General features: G+C 42.9%; 2 protein-coding genes across 3 annotated transcripts; one reads left to right on the forward strand and one right to left on the reverse strand.

Moving 5' to 3' along the window:
• Positions 1–1,999: 1,999 nt before the first annotated feature.
• cks1b (CDC28 protein kinase regulatory subunit 1B) lies at positions 2,000–3,651 on the reverse strand. Of its 2 annotated transcripts, none has more exons than XM_023839746.2 (4): positions 3,402–3,651; positions 3,218–3,278; positions 2,942–3,069; positions 2,000–2,479 (listed from the first exon to the last, which is right to left on the reverse strand). In XM_023839746.2, the coding sequence occupies exons 1-4, from the start codon at positions 3,427–3,429 to the stop codon at positions 2,427–2,429; spliced, it is 270 nt and encodes an 89-aa protein (XP_023695514.1). In that variant the 5' UTR covers positions 3,430–3,651; the 3' UTR covers positions 2,000–2,426. The 2 variants fall into 2 exon arrangements, with proteins under 2 accessions (XP_023695514.1, XP_023695515.1); XM_023839747.2 differs by having other exon boundaries at positions 3,218–3,286; positions 3,402–3,648.
• Positions 3,652–11,313: 7,662 nt separating this feature from the next.
• Positions 11,314–11,575, forward strand: lenep (lens epithelial protein). Its single transcript, XM_023839742.2, has one exon. The coding sequence runs from the start codon at positions 11,314–11,316 to the stop codon at positions 11,488–11,490; it is 177 nt and encodes a 58-aa protein (XP_023695510.1). The 3' UTR covers positions 11,491–11,575.
• Positions 11,576–18,170: the final 6,595 nt, after the last annotated feature.

Here is an 18,170-nt window from a genome sequence, read left to right on the forward strand (position 1 = left end):
TTATGTTGGTAGTGTCTCACTGCTCAATGAGGCAGTTTGCACCACTGCCCTCCCCCTACGGTTGACTGCAGAAACCAGTAACCAATATGTAGATAGAAACATTCTGGCCTCCTTTATTGAACACCTACTTACATGAAGTGTGGAGATCTCGTCTCTGGCAGCTCCATCATTGTGGGCTGCACCTGGAGCAGCCATCAGTAGGTCCCTGTTGGAGAAGATGCTGATGTCCCAGCCAGTTAACACAAGGTGATATTCCTGTGCTGGGTAGCTCCAGGTTGATGATGTTTAACAGCCCATCTTCACCCCACAACTAGGCCAGAGAACAATTCAGCAGTCTGAACAGGTGATCAAAGCTCTATGTCAGAGTTCTTCACCATTTTTTTAAACATTTGTTACAGTTTTATGTATTTCTGAAAAGAACTTCACTAGGATTTAATGTTTTGATACTGAAATAGCCTGTGAATGCCCACAAAAGTTGTGAATTTATGTATATTGTCCAAATAAATTAATTTAGACCTCTATCTCTAGAGGTTTTACAAAATATTGATACAGGTCTTCTCCCATTTCTTTTCAAAATGAACCATTTTTGTATCACGCTGAACATTGTTGTAACCAATTATCCACATAGTAGCCGTCAATATGTTACATTTCAGCAAATAATCATAGCTGTTTTAAAGTAATATACATCAAATCCAAAGGAAGAACTTTCCATGGTTCCACAGGTGGAACACGACAATCTGTGGTAACAAAGCAAAGGCTGTTACCTCACATTTCTAAGTGCAAAGTCTTTCAATCTGAGCCCACAGAGGCATCCTTTAATTCTGGAAATTCTAACCCCATGTGAATGTGTTCCAGCTCTGCACAGCACTAATGAAGCCTTGCTGCATATCCTCTAGGTGGCACTTCAGGATCATTTTATTATGGGACGACAAGCACAGATTCTGCATGCAGTTTGTCGCTTTACCAGCAACACTGCTGGAATTCTCCATTTAACAGGGTTACTGGTCCAGTAAATGGCTCAGATAGCATGGGAACAAAGTGAATGTCTCATTCTGTAATTTTTTTTTTTTTTTTTCATATTTTAAAGCAAAATGCTCAAAATTGGATTTCTAAGGGCAAGGGTGTCTGCTGACAGTCACTTAAGCTGAAGAAAAAAAATACATACAGAAACTGCATTAGTATTCAGAGCCCCAAACTCATATGGTGTGACCACTTTTGGGAGCAATTACAGCAGCAAAAGTCTTTCTTGCTAAGTATTACCAAATTTGCACAACAGGTTGTGGGCAGTTATTGTGGGTTTCTCTCTTCAGATTTTGCCCAGCTTCGTTACATAGCAACTGTGTACGGACAGTATCTTCCAGATTTTCAATTGGATTCAATTCAGAAGTTGACAAACACAACCAGGCAAAGAGAATGATTACTGGGACCACTGAGAGGACATGGTGTAATTATAACACTGGTGATCTCAAGCATTAGAGGCCACTGGGAGCAGTACTTATAAATCTACACATTATGAAACTGACAGGAGAAGCATAATAAAACAGGAATCTGCAGTTTCAAAAACATACTGCAGTGCTAAAGTGATATTTGGTATCTTAACCTCTTCAAGGTTACTCAGATAAATGACATCTCAGAAGAAAGCAAAGGGCTCCATCCATCTCCTAAATGCACCTATACAACATAAGGTTAAAGACTCTGAAGGCTCTAACGGAAAACACAAGACACTTGGGCCAAAAGTCACCCTGGATGAGACATCAGTTTCTCACAGGCTACACACACATACTATACATACTATGAAACACATATACATATAACTATTCTGGCAGAAACATTCAGTATGGGGGTGATGAGGGCAATCATCCAGAGAGGAGAGACATGACCACCTAACTCACCTTTCTTACAGTAAAAGGCATTCAGAACACATTCAGGCCACACATTCAGGAAAAAAATTGTAAAATTCAAAAAAATGAGCAGATAACTAAACTTCGGTACAAACACATCACTTCAGACTTTTTATTATGAATCAAACAAGTAACACTGGCAAAGGTTAATCACTGCAATTCATCCAATGGGAAAAGTACAATAAAAGTGTCATTACTTGTGCACTATATGAATTACGCAAAATGTAAACAAACATCATATTACACATTCATCAGTGCTCAAATGATCCAGGGAAGCAGCATTCCTCCAATGGCTAAACAAAGCCCAGGACTTTCAGCAGAGTAAACTCTGCTGAAAAATTCACAAACACCCAGCATTAGCACAAGTGCTGGGATTTAGCAGGCTGCCTGGAATGGGTTTGGGGAAATGGCCTGGGTCAAGACAAAGCCTACACGTCTGGGGACGCCACATAGCACCGTGATTCCACAGGCCTGTCCCATCCACTCCGCTTACACTTGGGCCGCATGCCGGTTTCCTGTCGTGCATCACTGTGAGGCCGCAGGCGGTCGAGGGCGTCTGAACAGCAGGATGTGGGGCTCTGCACAAAGGCAGGGGCCAAAACAGGGAAGGAGGACACAGAGAGATCAGGCAGCCAGGCAAATAAAGCACCAAGTATCAAGGCACAATACAAATCACAGACATATAAAATGTACTTAGTTCAGCACCTGGCCCTTTAGTGTATAAGAAAAAGCATGTTACATACAATTACTGCAAACGTGATGTGTGAATGAGGAAGAAGAAAAAAAAAACGTTTAAGTCAGCATGGACCTCTCTGCTCAAGGTAGCTTGGCAGCACTCCAAACACCATGTATTACTTGACAGTAAAAGACTGTATAATCTTAATTGCTGATCTGTCCACAATGTATTAAAAATCTACTACATAATAGGTTAGCAGCTGCAAGCTAGTGAGCAATTATCACTAACGAATAGTCAGACCAGACTATAGTCAGAATATAACATTTATTTATTTAAATGACCCAAACAAAACATTGATACTGACCAGGCTGGTGAATCATGTAGTGCACCCAGCCCTGACTCTGCTGGACACCCAGGTTTCTCCACTCTGTTTCCGACATTAGGTGCGTTTTCGGAACGCGCTTGGCTATGTCCTTGGGCAGCATCACGTGCCTGGGGGAGGGGCGCGCACACACACGCAACATAGTCGCATTTCTAAATTAATAAGGTACCTAGTACACCAGAAGTTTTAAGCATTCACTTATAGTCATAACATAACCACACGTTATGTATATTTATTTAGTTCAAGCTCGTTACTCACCTGTACTCGAACTTTTCATCGTCGTATTTATCCGAGTAGTAAATCTGCTTCTGTGACATGACTAAACCACTGAATAAAGTTACACATCGGTTTGTCAAAAAGAGACACTCCCCAATCAAGCTAATGTCATGGTTGCAACGAAATACGCATTATGAAGTAATAATTTACTCGTTCAAAAGTATACCTTGGAGTGCTGCCGAGTCCTTCTTCATAAGACGGAAGAAGACAGATTATCCCTCAAACCTACGCAGTATCCAAAATTGCGTATTTGTGCAACGTATAGAGATTGATCAGGTATAACTTGTTTATTCTTTCATTTATTCGTTTAGCTCGCTTTTACAAATATTTCGGTTCCTCCCCAGCACTCTATCACTTCCTAGCTCTGTGGCTTCGAAGATTCCGCCCTTGAATTTTCAAACCATCCGACCAATCCAGTCAGCAGATTGATTAACCCATGTGACACTACGGTGATCTGTTATTGGTTGAGCTGTGCAAGCGGGCAACCACCGTGACGTCATTTGACCGACTCGAAAATAATAGCTAAGATTCTTTGGTGCCTTGAATTTAGTTGAAATTTGAAAGACGAACTACTGTAAGCGTGTATATAAGCAACGTAAAGCTAATTTATTATATTGAATTAACTAATGCGTTATCACGTAATACTTAAAGAATAATGAGCAGCTTTCATATTTCTTGATTTGAGGACCCCCCTTGAAAACTTGTCCCTAAGGATGGAGAGTCTCGGATGATATCTGCACTACATTTCATTCACTTTACAATATGTCTCTCTACAATCCCCCAGGGATGTCGCGGTCCCCAGTTGAAGCCCCCTGATTTAAACTAAACTTTTTTTAGACAAATCTTGTTTAAATAGGTAATTCTAATCTTGTACTCTTCATATACATCTTAAGATATCTTGCATTTTTTTAAACCTGCAATTGGTTGGTGCCCCATCCTGGATTATTCCCTGCCTTGTGCCCCTAGCTTCTGGAATAAGCTCCGGACCCCTGCTACCCTGCTTAGGACAACCGGTTGTAGAAAATATATGGATGAATATTTTAAAGATGTCTTATGTAATTCAATGTAATACAATTCACCTGTGAGTCTTCTCCATAGATAATGTCTCATACATTTAATCTTTCAGGTTTTTCCACTGAGGTCAAATGCGGTATTCACTGGAAGCTCAGTCTAGGCTCACTAATGCCTAGTTTGTCAGCTGTATGTTTGTAATGTGCTATTTACCTTACTTGTATATCACTTTGAACAAATGCATCTCCCAAATAAATGAATGTAAATGTCTAATCTCAGCCTACTTCCAAATTGTGCTGAATGTGGATCCCCACAGTCATCCAGTCTCCAATAATAGCTCTTCACAGCGTGAACCACCCAGGGTCGTTGTGACTATAGATTTGAAAAGGTGATACAGAAATCAGTTGCTATGCTTCTGTGGTTGAAGTTTTCTGCTCTGGATATAGAACTTTTGATGCCCAAGTGCAAAATTTCTCACCCTAAGCAGAACCTGTGTCCTCAAAACTTATGAACACCTGTGCAGTCTCCTGGCAAGAGGAAAGATTAACTTGAGAGACTAAGACCCAAGCTTCCAGCTGGGGAACCAATTGAGCATTTGTTGTTACTCCGGGGGGTGCTGTAATCATCATAGCAGATTCAGACATGCTCAGTGAGCATCACCACACTCTTACTTTTATAAAAACACCTGCAACCACAAAATAAGTAACATCTGCACGCCCACCCTATATCTGTTATACTGGCCCTCTCCTGTATATGCTCTCCACAGTGGGATCTGTGTACTTATGGGAGGTCACATGATCAGTGGGCATGCAGTCTGCTTCACTGCTGCCCCCCACCCTACACCAGCATGTGTAGGCTTAAATTATGAACTATAATTACATTTACTTGGCGAAATAATTAATTGCAATGAGGTCCCCACAGCAACAGCAAGATCATAGTAACAACAGAGAAGAAGGATATGTCTGTATTATATTTTTCTCTTGCAGTTTCGCACCCTGAAAAGTAAAATCATGCTTGCAGAGATACACGTACACAGAAATACACTTATAGAGTGAACAGTGAAATTACTTGGCCAGTCATGGGACAAGTACAGTTACAATTGGCATGCTTTGGGAATTGCAGGATAAAGGTCAAGTGTATCCTCAGGGCAGGAGTCTGTTACCTCATTTCCACCAAAGCTCCTACCACCTCTGATTACAAGGAAAATGATGAAGAATGGCAAGCTGAATTGATAAAGGAAGGGGGGATGGAACATAAAAGGTGACATTTCAGGTAAGATTGACTGAATGTGGATAAATACAAATATACTTGTATTAGAAGTAACATGGTAATACACATTTGTACTCCAGCAATGGAAACACTGCAATACAGCAACACAGTGACATGTTTACATGCAGCACCACGGATATTTATATACTGTCGTATTGGGGAAATCAATATGTTGCAACTGTAAATTGCAGTGTGTCAACATGTTTAAATACCTTGATATTGATCTGTAATTTTGTTTCAGTTAAAAACAGAACTCTAGCTTTATAACATAATCCACACAGCCTTCTCTCTCTGGCGAGATGACGGGGTGTGTGGGCGTGTTAATGTGGGAAATTCAGTAGAGTATTGAGGGAACCGAAATAAGTGGGATGAAGGTGTCACAGTGGCTCAAGGGCAGTGCTTCTGCTTGCCTTTGGGGTTCAGATTAAAAGGTGGTACCGGCTTGGCATGGGGTCTTCCCTTGCAGTCCAAAAACATGCAGTTCTGCTGAATTAATGACTCCCAGCCTTACCTTTGTGTGCATTAGTCTTTGGGTGTTATGAGTTGATGTCCCCTGCAATCACAGGTCCTGCATCACTGCATCCTTGATTAGACGGCTGCTTATTGAACATGGATGGTGTGTGAGGAGCCACAGTAATTCACATCATAGTACACATCACAGCAAACGGGGGCAAACAAACATGGAAGAAGAAAAATGACCAAACACTGCCTGACAGCTACATAATAAAGAGCAACAGAGGATGAGCAGGAAAACAAAAGCATTGCAGTGGGGCAGGACTTCCAGTGGTGATCGAGTGAGCAGGATTGCTTGTAATGGGAGAGAGATAGGGGTCGCAGAGAGAGCAGGGTGGGGGTGGGGGGGCATAAGTGTTTCAGATTTAAACAGGTTTGTTCGGATTTCTCAGAGTGGAGATGATATTTGCAGGAACGGAATAATTTTAGAAAAAAAAGACACAGTGCGCCAGAGTAAGAAAGTGCTACAGGTGCACAATGAATCAAAATCATGTGACCTGGGCATTGGAGGACAGATCTGGGACTTGATTTGTATACGGGAGGGAGATGAGTTTAACTAAAGGGTGGGGAAGAAAGTAAACAAGAGATAGTTGAAGCACACAGGAAAACAGATGGGCATTGTGTGCTGGGATGGGTTCTCTGCTCAGCCATCATAAAAAGGTGACAGAGCATCAAAACACACCCAGTCTTCCACACCTGAGAATCAGGCGCAGGAACAGTGATGATTTGGTCAGCTAAATCTGTAATGATCTAGAGCCGTCTTTCTCAACCCAGTCCTCAGGGACCTGCAGACAGTGCACATTTTTGCTCCCTCTCAGCTTCCAAAAACATGGACTGAAAGGGAACTGGGAGGGAGCAAAAACATGGGATCAGGTTGGAAATACTGACCTAGAATGTTGCCCTATTAAATATTGCCATTAAATATCTTAACAAATGAAAAAAAAAAATACAACATAAAATCTTGTCCTGCAATGGTTCACCAGCCATAATTTTGAACAGAACTCTGGTCTTCTAATCTGCCATGGGATAGAGGGTTTAAATCAGACAGGGTGAATGACTGGACAGTGCGGAGGTGTGGCAATAATTGAGTCTCATATAAAATTGGAAAGAACCTAAAAATTGTAAAAGAAAAATGATGGGCTCAAAATGGGAAAAATCTCAGTGATCATGATTTAATTCCTGATGTGCAGCTGTGCAGCACTGAACACTGCACACAGTGAAACACTGACTGGCATGTGAGCACCCAACCACAAGTTGGGGTACAGTACAGATAGAGAGTATTAGACTGACTTCCACAGCAGGTAGAACAGAGAATGATACTATGACAGTCTCTGGTATCCCATTTACCGTTTTTCAAAAGCATGCCTAGAGACAGACAGTGAGATAGCAAAGAGGAACACTCAGTCAGAAAGGAGTCAGCCCTAAAATCTCAATCCATTTGTTGTTTGTTAGACAAGAACAAAGCAATAAAATTTCTTTCTAATTTTGGCCCAAATTAATCATTATTACTACCACATTTTTGTGCGCTGATTTAATATTTTTATTTCTACTCAATAATCATTGTTTTATTTCCCAAAGACACAGCATTGTTTGTATATTTTGCACCTTTCATGGTGTATTGCATGCCTTCTGAGAGTGTGCTGCTTTGTGAGAGCAGCTGTGCATGGCGCTTGTGCCTCAGTGTAAATGAGAGGCAGTGCCTCGGGCAGCCTCGGGGGGGCTCCGTTAGCATTTATGCAGAGCTCAGAGCAGCGGGCCAACACACACACCCCCAGGGAGCCCTATTCCTCAGAATCTGTCACCTATGCCTTTTTAAATCCTTGTTAGTTTTCTTGCATATCCATCCATCTTCCATGACTGCTAATCCAGTACAGGGGCATTTTTAGCACAATCCACCCTGGACAGGATGCCAGTCCATCACAGGGCACCAGGCAGGGGCATCCTGGACCCCCAACCAGGGAAACCATTTAGTTTTATTGCTCTGGTGAAATATTGTGCTGATACTGTGTTTTATGGACATTTGGTGTGTTTACCTGTAATACTAACATACATCAGATGCATGACAGACATCACACACTTACAAATAGAAGTTCACACAGAGGTGTACATGCTTACCCACTGACTATACATACACAGATACAGGCAGCACACATGATCGGATGCACTGAGCATATAGGGCATGTTTGTGTGTCTCCGTTTGTTTAGTTTCAGTACAATATTTATTATTATTTTACAAACCTGATATGGTCAGTTTTCCCATCCAGCTTCCAGTCACAGGGACGCCTGCCCCAGTACGAGGAGAAAACCAGTGCTGTGTTCAAGTCCACCTTAGCTGAGTCCAAGTCACGACCAATGCAACAGGAAGGTGAAACTGACACAAGACTGTGTTCTTTGCCAGAGCTGGGTCACTGAATCCGAGGGCAAATCTGGAAAAACCCAAGTTCAATTCTAAACTGTAAATCTATAACTATAAACTGAAGACTAAACAAATACCTCAAATTTTTACATTTTAAATAATTCATTTTAAATATAACTAAGGAATAATTATTTTCAAATAAGAAATAAGTAATTTGTGAAACACAAAGGTAACAGAAACATGGCTCCACTGCATCCTGTAGTAATTATATTAATATCATTATAATATAACTGTATCCTGCTGAACACATTTAATATTGGTTCTGGAACCAAATAATATGTATGAAACAATACAAAATTTCGTAACAACCTTGAATTAAATGTTTTGTAATCTTCTTAAAAGTGCATATAATGCAGATAAAGATTCTCAGTGGCAGAACTACTATGTAACACATTAAGTGTAATATCTGTGACGATTGGGACTCGCCACACTTCAACAACAACATACTGCTTTTGAGAAAGACAAGTGCTGTGATGGGTAGCAGGGAGGTGCAGTGATTAGCACTGTCGCTTCACACCTCTGGGATCTGGGTTCAAGTCTCTACCAGGGTTCTATGGGTGTGGAGTTTGCATGTTCTCCCCGTGCCATCATGGGGTTTCCTCTGGGTACTCCAGTTTTCCCCCAAAGTCCCAAAACATGCCGAGGCTAATTGGAGTCGCCAAATTGCCCATAGGTGTGTATGTGTGAGTGAGTGGTGTGTGACTGTGCCCTGCAATGGCTTGGTGGCCCATCCTGGATTGTTCTCTGTCTTGCACCCGTAGCTTCTGCGATAGGCTTCAGACCCCCCACAAACCTGTGGGGGGTCTGAACCATCAACCGTTCTTACAAACAAATTTGTTCTTAAACCCCACGTACGCACTTTTTAACTAACATTCTGACCTATTTATAATCCGCATAATCGCCGTTACTACCATGAAAATAATTTTTACACTTTAAAATTATTTTTTATATTTGACTTTTATAAATTATTAAAATACTATCATTTTATGAACTGTAGAATGAACAAAACTGCTATAACCAATTATTTTGAACAAACTATCATTACTCAAATGTGCGTACGAATGGTCTTGAGTGTGCGTAGATTCTGCTCTTAGCCAAGAACAAATTCAGATAAGAGAACATTGGTGAATGTCAGAATCTTTGTAAAAAAAAAAAGTGCATACGTGGGGTTTAAGAACACATTTGTTTGTAAGAACGGTTGGTGAATGAGGCCCAATGATCCCACCTGCTGTGGGTTTCTGAGTGCTGCCTGAAAAAGTTGACTTAATGAAGCCCACCTGACTCTGATTGGGCTGATTTTCTCTTTAGGGAAAAGTTGTTTTTGAACCTGGACACCCTGTTGCTTCCACCCCATTTACCTGCCCATATATCCACATACATACCAAATAAATAAATGTACAGATGAAAATAAGACAGTGGTGAAGTGTGTTTTAGTAGTTCAGTTGCATATTAATTATATTCAGTAAGGAAGCATTATGTGCTGTATGAAACTCATTTTGCGGAAATCTTCAATAAAGGTCCCTAAATTCCACATTTGCTGTGTAAGGTACTTCAATTAACATTTACCCAAGGAGTGTCAAGAAACATGATGCAGTAGAATACAGGTAACATCCCACTGAAATTCAATTATTTAAAAGCTTAACTGGAATGTCAACTAATATGAAAACCATGCTTCAAACCTAGTGAGAACACACACACACACACACACACACACAGACTTGTACTTATATCTTTGCCGTCCATTCATTTCTAGGGGCAAAGTCCTAATCCCAACAATGACACCCCTAACCCCTACCCAGCATTAACCTTACCCATATGTAACCAAGAAAATATAAATGCTTTTGCCGTTTTTTTTTTGTTTTTTGATTGCATTCACAGATTTTTATGATTGATTTTAAAGAGAAAATGTCCCCACAAAGGCACAAAGGTTAAAATAACAGATCTGCTCAATGATCTCACACACACACACACACACACACACACAGTGCAGGACAAGATTTGAATCCCCAACCACAGAGGTGTGAGGTGATAGCACTGTCCACAGAGCCACCACGTCAAACCACAGTCTTTTGGTCACATTTGTGTATCATTTGCTGCATTATACTATCACTATTATTTAGAAATTTTATACAATATTTTCACAATGCCTGTTTCATACTCCTGTCAGAGGAAGACACCCTTACTAGGAAAACAACATCAAAATAGGCTTGTGGGATGTTCTGTGTAGTTATAGGCTGCAGTTAAGAAATGGTTTAGAAGATTAAAGGATGGTGAATTGACGAGGTGGTGATGGTCACAGAGTTTGGTTATTCAAATTCCAGCAATTCTAAGTGTCATGTTAAAATTGAAAGTGGTTACATAACTACTAGGTTGTGATTGTTCTTTTTTTTTCCCAGAGGGGGACAAGCAGTAAAAAGGGATATTTCTGGATGGAATGAATGAAAGAGAGAAAGACATGGGATCATGTGGGATTAGGATAAACAGCGCAGGCATTTATGTGCAGAGTCATGCTAGATGGAGGGTAACAGAACATGCTGGAAAGGTGGCTGAGGGCAGCCTCATTAGTCTGGCTCTAAACATTCAACCAAGAGAGGGATAATCGGCCTGGGGGGGCACCTGCTCCTATGGTATCTTCCAGACTAGTATAAAAAGCCAGAAGGTATAAAACGTGTCAGTGGAAATCAGAGAGACGGGTAGCAGACGCTGAAGGCTACAGACGTGGGGCTGAGGTCAGACTGAAGAGAAGCGGGAGGAAAATCTCTGATCAGGGAGCACAAGTTCTACCCTGAGCTTGCTGCAGTGCCAGGACACTTTAAGGTAACCCCCTCCTAGCTGGCTGACGCTGTGGCTGGGTCACTGTGCCCCCATGATGCATGCCCGGGCTACACCCTACTCATGGGGGCAGAATCTCCACAATGCTGCCCTTGGCATAGCAAGGGGCAAAAATTTCTTGGGGAGTAGCTTTGCATACAGCATCTTCCAATGGCTGAAGGATTGCCTATATGTCTTGCTCTGTTGCTGGTGCATCAAGGAGATCCTGGACTGAGCATCTTACACACACGTCTAAGCAGAGGTAAGTGTGGTTAGCTTAGGCTTACTGCGTCATTGTCAAACTGCGTGCGACCATCAGCCACCAGGCTTGTCAGGGATGGTCCTGGTATTTGTCTCTAGACCTGGGATGCAGACACAAGCCACAGGCAAGACTGTCCCTGTGTGTGTCTGTGATATTCAGACCACAGTTGATGCTATGTAATAATAAGATGTGTATTTACGTAACCAAGTTTACCTTTCCATCCAACTACATCAGTGTTCTCTGCATATGAGGCAAGAGCTGTATCAGTGCTGTAGACTCTGAGGTCTGCAGTCAATGCTGTCTCACACGCAGTGTACTGCCAAACCTTTCTGTTTTTCCTATCTTCCAGTGAGTCTGATTAGTACAGTCCAGTTTGCCAGTGATGCTATGGTGCATGTCCCACTCCAAGCTTGCAGCCCAGTTGCAAAGCGCGACATCAATACAGGAGGGTGTGGCCTTCCAGGTCGGCTCACACTGAATATCCTGGATCCTTCAGTCCTTTGGAGGGCATGCGGCCAAACGCTGGAGACACGCAACCACATGTTGAAACTGGATTTCACCAAGAAAAAAGTGATGTAGTGGGAAGACAAGGACATGATGTGAATTGTAAAGAGCTTGCCAAAAAAGAATCGCCTCACTGATTCTGCCAGTGCAGTGCAGAGAGTGCTTTTTGTTTCTTTTATTTTCCATTCAAAACACAAATCTACAGCCGAAACTGAAATCTTTTGAGAATTATGGCAGAAATCAGGGCTGTGGTGACTGGCATATTGATGCCCCTCCACCCCGTGACCAAACATAACTCAGGACCAGCGAGCATAATCACTAAAGGTGTGTGTGTCTTTTTCAAGGATCCCACACCCTTAGTGTGTGTGTGTCTCATTAGATTATCCAGAACCCATTAGTAGCTGCTCTTTGTTCTAGAACAATACGTATCACATAAGTGTCTTTGTTTTGCTGTGGTTTTGCTGCCAAACTTGTATTTTCACATCTTCCCATTCTAGTCTACCATCTTGTGGATAGAAGGAGAACTACACTGGTTAAATTAGTTCACTTTGGCAGTCCAACAGCTCATAGAAGTAAGTTACAGAGAGAAGGACATTTAATTTGCTTCTCTAACAAGTTGTCTGATAACAAGTTGTCAGGGAGGAAAAATGTGAATTTTATGTTGCTGGTTAATCAAGCTCAAGGCTTTAATAATTTGATTGCCCTTCATAACCCTACATAGCATATTTTACTTTTAAGACTAGAACAATTGCTGACATTAGCTTTTGAATGAAAAAATAACAGAAACCAAATAAAGTTATGAAATATTTTGGAAATAAGTGTGCTCATTTTTCATCCATGAAATTATTTTCTGTGGTGTCTTTATCCATCCTACTGACTAATGTATTATCTGGAACTAAAATGAATCCATCCATCTTCCAACTACTTAACCTGGTCAGGATCAGAGGGGTTTGGAGTTTGAATCGAGGGCACAAGCCTGGGGCACACGCTGGATGGGATGCCAGTCTATCACAGGGCACAAGACTGGGGAAAATCCTGGATGGGATGCCAGTCTGACATGGACCCCATATAAACTCACAGACACACAGTCATACACTGCAGGCCATTCAGAGATTAGCCTAAACTAAGTTCCTAATTAAACAGTGTGTGATTACTGAGCCAGTAATCACACACAGTAAAGTAGGGGTGAAAACAATCAGTAAGCACAACTGTTCAGATTGATCTCTGGTAAGTGTTCAGCATGATTTATTTGGTTATTGCCATGATATATATAATTTTTCCAAAAGTATTGGGACACCTGCCTTTACACACACATCAACTTTAATGACATCCCATTCTTAATACATAGGCTTTAATATGGAGTTGGCCCACCCTTTGCAGCTATAAGAGCTTCAACTCTTCTGGGAAGGCTGTCCACAAGATTTAGGAGTGTGTTTATGGGAATTTTTGACCATTCTTCCAGGAGAGCACTTGTGAGGTCAGGCTCTGATGTTTGACGAGAAGGCCTGACTTGCAGTCTGCTCTAATTCATCCCAAAGGTGTTCTATGGGGTCGAGGTCAGGGCTCTATGCAGGCCAGTTAAGTTCCTCCACACCAGACTCGCTGAGCCATGTCCTTATGGACCTTTCTTTGTGCACTGGTGCGCAGTCATGTTGTAACAGGAAGGGTCCATCCCCAAACTGTTTCCACAAAGCTGGGAGCATGAAATTGTCCAAAATGGCTTCAAATGCTGTAGCATTAAGAGGTCCTTTCACTGGAACTAAGGGGCCAAGGCCAACCACTGAAAAACAACCCCACACCATAATCCCCCCTCCACCAAACTTTACACTTGGCACAATACAGTCAGGCAAGTACTGTTCTCCTGGCAACCGCCAAACCCAGACTCGTCCATCTGATTGCCAGACAGAGAAGCGTGATTTGTCACTCCAGAGAACACGTCTCTACTGCTCTATAGTCCAGTAGCAGCGAGCTTTACACCACTGCACCCAGCACTTTGCATTGCACTTAGTGATGTAAGGCTTGGATGCAGCTGTTCTCTATGTACTGCTCTTGAGGTAATCTGAAGGCCACACAAAGTTTGGAGGTCTGGAGCTACTGACTCTGCAGATATTTGGCAACTTCTGCACACTGTACGCCTCAGCATGCGCTGTCCTCGCTCTGTGATTTTACGTGGCCAAGTATTTCATGGTTCAGTTGTTGTTGTTCCTAAATGCTTACACTTTGATATGATACCACTAACAGTTGACTGTGGAATATTTAGTAGCGAGGAAATTTCATGAATGGACTTATTGCACAGGTGGCATCCTATCATGGTACCATCCTTGAAGTCCTGAGAGCGACCTATTCTTTTGCAAATATTTGTAGAAGTAGTCTGCATGCATAGGTGCCTGAATTTATACACCTGTGGCTATGGAAGTGATTGGAACACCTGAATTCAATGATTTGGAGGGGTGTCCAAATACTTTTGGAAATATAATGTATATACTTAGTTTAGGGTGACCAGATAATCCATGTCAGGGAGGACACTTTGAGCTACTTCAGGTTTTACAAACTACTTTCAAATTGAAAGGCTCCTGTGCTCGGCTAATTAGTTCAGCTCTTCTTGTGCTTTGACTGGTTTATTTCCTTGACTGAAAGACTCATCCAGCTGTTTCACATTAACATTAGTGACACATGCATGATTATAGGAGACTGACCAATCAGCACACAGCAAGAACTCAGTGCTCAAGTGAAATCCAGGTCCGTTTAATTGAAATGGTAATTTACAATTCCTGTCCTAGCTCAGAGTGTCCTCCCTGACATGGATTATCTGGTCACCCTAACTTAGTTAAACCCAATCAGGTCAGTTTAGGGAGGATGCGTTGATGCAGTGCATTGCTGCACCCACCACACAGTGAAACTCCATGGGATACCGACCGGCCACCCCCCAGGTAGACACATAGCCATAGCCAAGTGTTACGTGGGCGTCCCCTTGGCCTGGTCCAGCCGCTTGGGTCCTCAGCAATGAGCATCCTGCAAGCCGGATCACCCGCAGGGAAATGCACCACATGGCCGTAGTGCCATAACTGATGCTCCCTCACAATGCAGGTAATGTGCCTCATTCAGGACTCCTCTAGCACCTGCTCATTTGACACAAAGTCAAACCAGTGGTACCCAAGGATTCTCCAATGGTATTTTAAAAAATGTCAATGTAAAAGAATGTAAAACAAGTTTCATACAACATTTTGTGTGTGGTGCAGTGATTAGAGAGTGAATAGTGGCCTCATACTGCAAGGGCTGTGGTCTGAAACGGGGGGGGGCGGGGGTGTGTTTTTCCCCACAAAGTGTGTGTTTTTTTTTACATGGATGTTAGCTGTATTGTACTGTATCATGTTTCTTGACACTCCTTGGGTAAATGGAAATTCAAGTACCTTACACAGCAAACAAGGATTTTAGGGGCGTTTATTGAACATTTCCGTAAAAAGCACAAAATGTTTCCTTACTGAATATACTTAATATGCAACTGAACTACTAAAACTTATTTTCATCTGTACATTTATTTATTTGGTATGTATGTGGATATATGGGCAGGTTGTGTGGTGTGAGGTAAATGGGGTCGGAAGCAACAGGGTGTCCAGGTTCAAAAACAACTTGAAAATCAGCCCAATCAGAGTCAGGTGGGCTTCATTAAGGAAACTTTTTCAGGTAGAGATGGGAAGAATGACACTCAGAAACCCACAGCGGGCGGGATCATCCTCCCCTGTCGATCACTGCCTGCTTGCTGCTCTGCTTACTGGTTACCTTATCAGTTTCCTGCAGGCTTACACATGCAGTGTCTGATTTGAAGCCTCATTTCTCCCATCACTAACACATTGTCACAGACCTGGTGATCAATTGCCATGGCAACATGAAATCGTTGAAACCCAGCTCCACGCAGATCCTTCACCTCCTGCCAGCACATAGTATGTCAGCATCAGGTAGGATTCTCAAGGGGCCGGCCGGGTACTCACAATCACTGCAGCCGAGGGGCAGGCCAGATACTCACAATCACTGCAGCCGAAGGGCAGGCCAGATACTCACATGCATGGCAGTCAAGGGGCAGGCTGGGTACACAGGTGTACCGCAGATGAGGGGCAGGCCTCGTATACACACATATGGCAGCCGAGGGGTAGGCCGGGTACACACTTGTACAACAGCTGAGGGGCAGGTCAGGTACACATGCAAACAGCAGCCAGGGGCCAGGCCGGGTACAAACTCGTACGACAGCCGAGGGGCAGACCGGGTACACACATGTAGGGCAGTTAAGGGGCAGGCCGGGTACACATGCAAACAGCAGCCGAGGGGCAGGCCTGGTATGCACACATATCGCAGCTGAGGGGTAGGCTGGGTACACACATGCAGGGCACCCAAGGGACATGCTGGGTACACACATGCAGGGCACCCAAGGGACATGCTGGGTACACACATGCAGGGCACCCAAGGGACATGCTGGGTACACACATGTAGGGCACCCAAGGGGCAGGCTGGGTACACACATGCAGGGCACCCAAGGGACATGCTGGGTACACACATGCAGGGCACCCAAGGGGCAGGCTGGGTAGACACATGCAGGGCACCCAAGGGGCAGGCTGGGTACACACATGCAGGGCACCCATGGGGCAGGCTGGGTACACATGCGTATGGCAGCTGAGGTGCAGGCTGGGTACACACATGCAGGGCACCCAAGGGGCAGGCTGGGTACACATGCGTATGGCAGCTGAGGTGCAGGCTGGGTACACACATGCAGGGCACCCAAGGGGCAGGCTGGGTACACATGCGTATGGCAGCTGAGGTGCAGGCTGGGTATACACGCATACCACAGCCGAGGGGCGAGCCAGGTACACACATGTACCACAGTTGAACGGCAGGTCTACCTGGCCACACTTAGAATTATATGCTTCTTTACAAAAATGACACTTTACTGATCCCCATAGGGAAATTCTCTTTTCACCTACACCATTTTGCTCTCCATGACACACATGCACGCGAGAGCAAGCTTGGCAGCCATCTGCAGCAGTGTCCGTTCAGCTGGAGGTTAAGGGCCTTGCTCAAGGACACACAGACATGACTATTTTGCCAGGGCTGGGCTTGAACCAGCAACTGTCATATCAGAGGCACAGAGGCTTAGCCCACTGAGCCACACACTGCCTCATTTGAATGCCATTAGCTCTTAATAGTATTGGACTCCCATGTTGTACAATATGTGATGCAGAATTATTCAGATTAACATATTAGTGTTCTATTTCCACTTCTGTTCCCTACAGCAGAGTTTAAGCAGAGGCGTGTAATATTCTCCCTATAGATGAGCTTATATGCTGTCAGGGTGAAAGTAGAATTTTCTCTATCCGGCATCAATGCTTTTAAAGGTTGTCATAGTAACCAGAACAGAATTATGATCACCCATCGTATTCCAAGCACATAATTGCAAAAATTTGCATATAAATTATGTTATCATCAAGGGTTACGCGCAATGTACTCAAATACCAGGTATGCATTAAAGTGTGATGAGACAAGGATTAAATGATACCAAAACCACTAGTGGTTGATGAAAGACTCTGGAGTTCTGACCCATAATGACCTTAGTGTTCCATGACTAAGCTGTAACTGATTTCTTTATTCCAATTATTAAACGCAGCAGGACATGATAATTGCAATGTAGATGCATTTCTGACCATTGAAAAAGGCGTTAAAATGCACCCGCATGGCATGTTGAAACTCTGCTATGCTGCCTGCAGTCTTTTCATTTATCCACCTCAGCTGATTATCTCCACTGATTACCACAGCATGTTTCTTCAAAGACGACATTTTTTCTTTTATATATCTCTCTTTGAGCCTATGGAATCAGAAGGGCGTGGGTGATAACTTGTCTAACCAGAAAGGTCTGGATAAAGTGGATTGTGAGAGGAAAGGTAAACATTTATGTGACCAGTTTAATTAATTAATTAGTTCGTTTGTTTATTTTGTCAGAAAAGTAACAAGCTGGGTCACTGATACATGCATGTAACGCATCCACACATTAAAGTATTTGCTGTGTTTGCATGTTTGTATTTGTCATCTTGAGTGATTATTAGTCAGGCAGTCTGTCCTCTCGCCTTTTCTGTGCTCTCTATGCATTACAGCGTTCAGTCTTT

This window comes from Paramormyrops kingsleyae, chromosome 23 (genome assembly GCF_048594095.1).
Source record: "Paramormyrops kingsleyae isolate MSU_618 chromosome 23, PKINGS_0.4, whole genome shotgun sequence".
Taxonomy (NCBI): Eukaryota; Metazoa; Chordata; class Actinopteri; order Osteoglossiformes; family Mormyridae; genus Paramormyrops; species Paramormyrops kingsleyae.

Bases quoted from the DNA above. Each gene is read 5' to 3' on its own strand.
- cks1b (XM_023839746.2), bottom strand. From the start codon at position 3,429: ATGAAGAAGGACTCGGCAGCACTCCAAG. The intron at 3,279-3,401 runs GTATACTTTTGA...TCAGTGGTTTAG, and splicing joins GGACTCGGCAGCACTCCAAG to TCATGTCACAGAAGCAGATT. The intron at 2,480-2,941 runs GTCAGTATCAAT...GCCTTTGTGCAG, and splicing joins CTACATGATTCACCAGCCTG to AGCCCCACATCCTGCTGTTC.
- lenep (XM_023839742.2), top strand. From the start codon at position 11,314: ATGCATGCCCGGGCTACACCCTACTCATGGGGGCAGAATCTCCACAAT.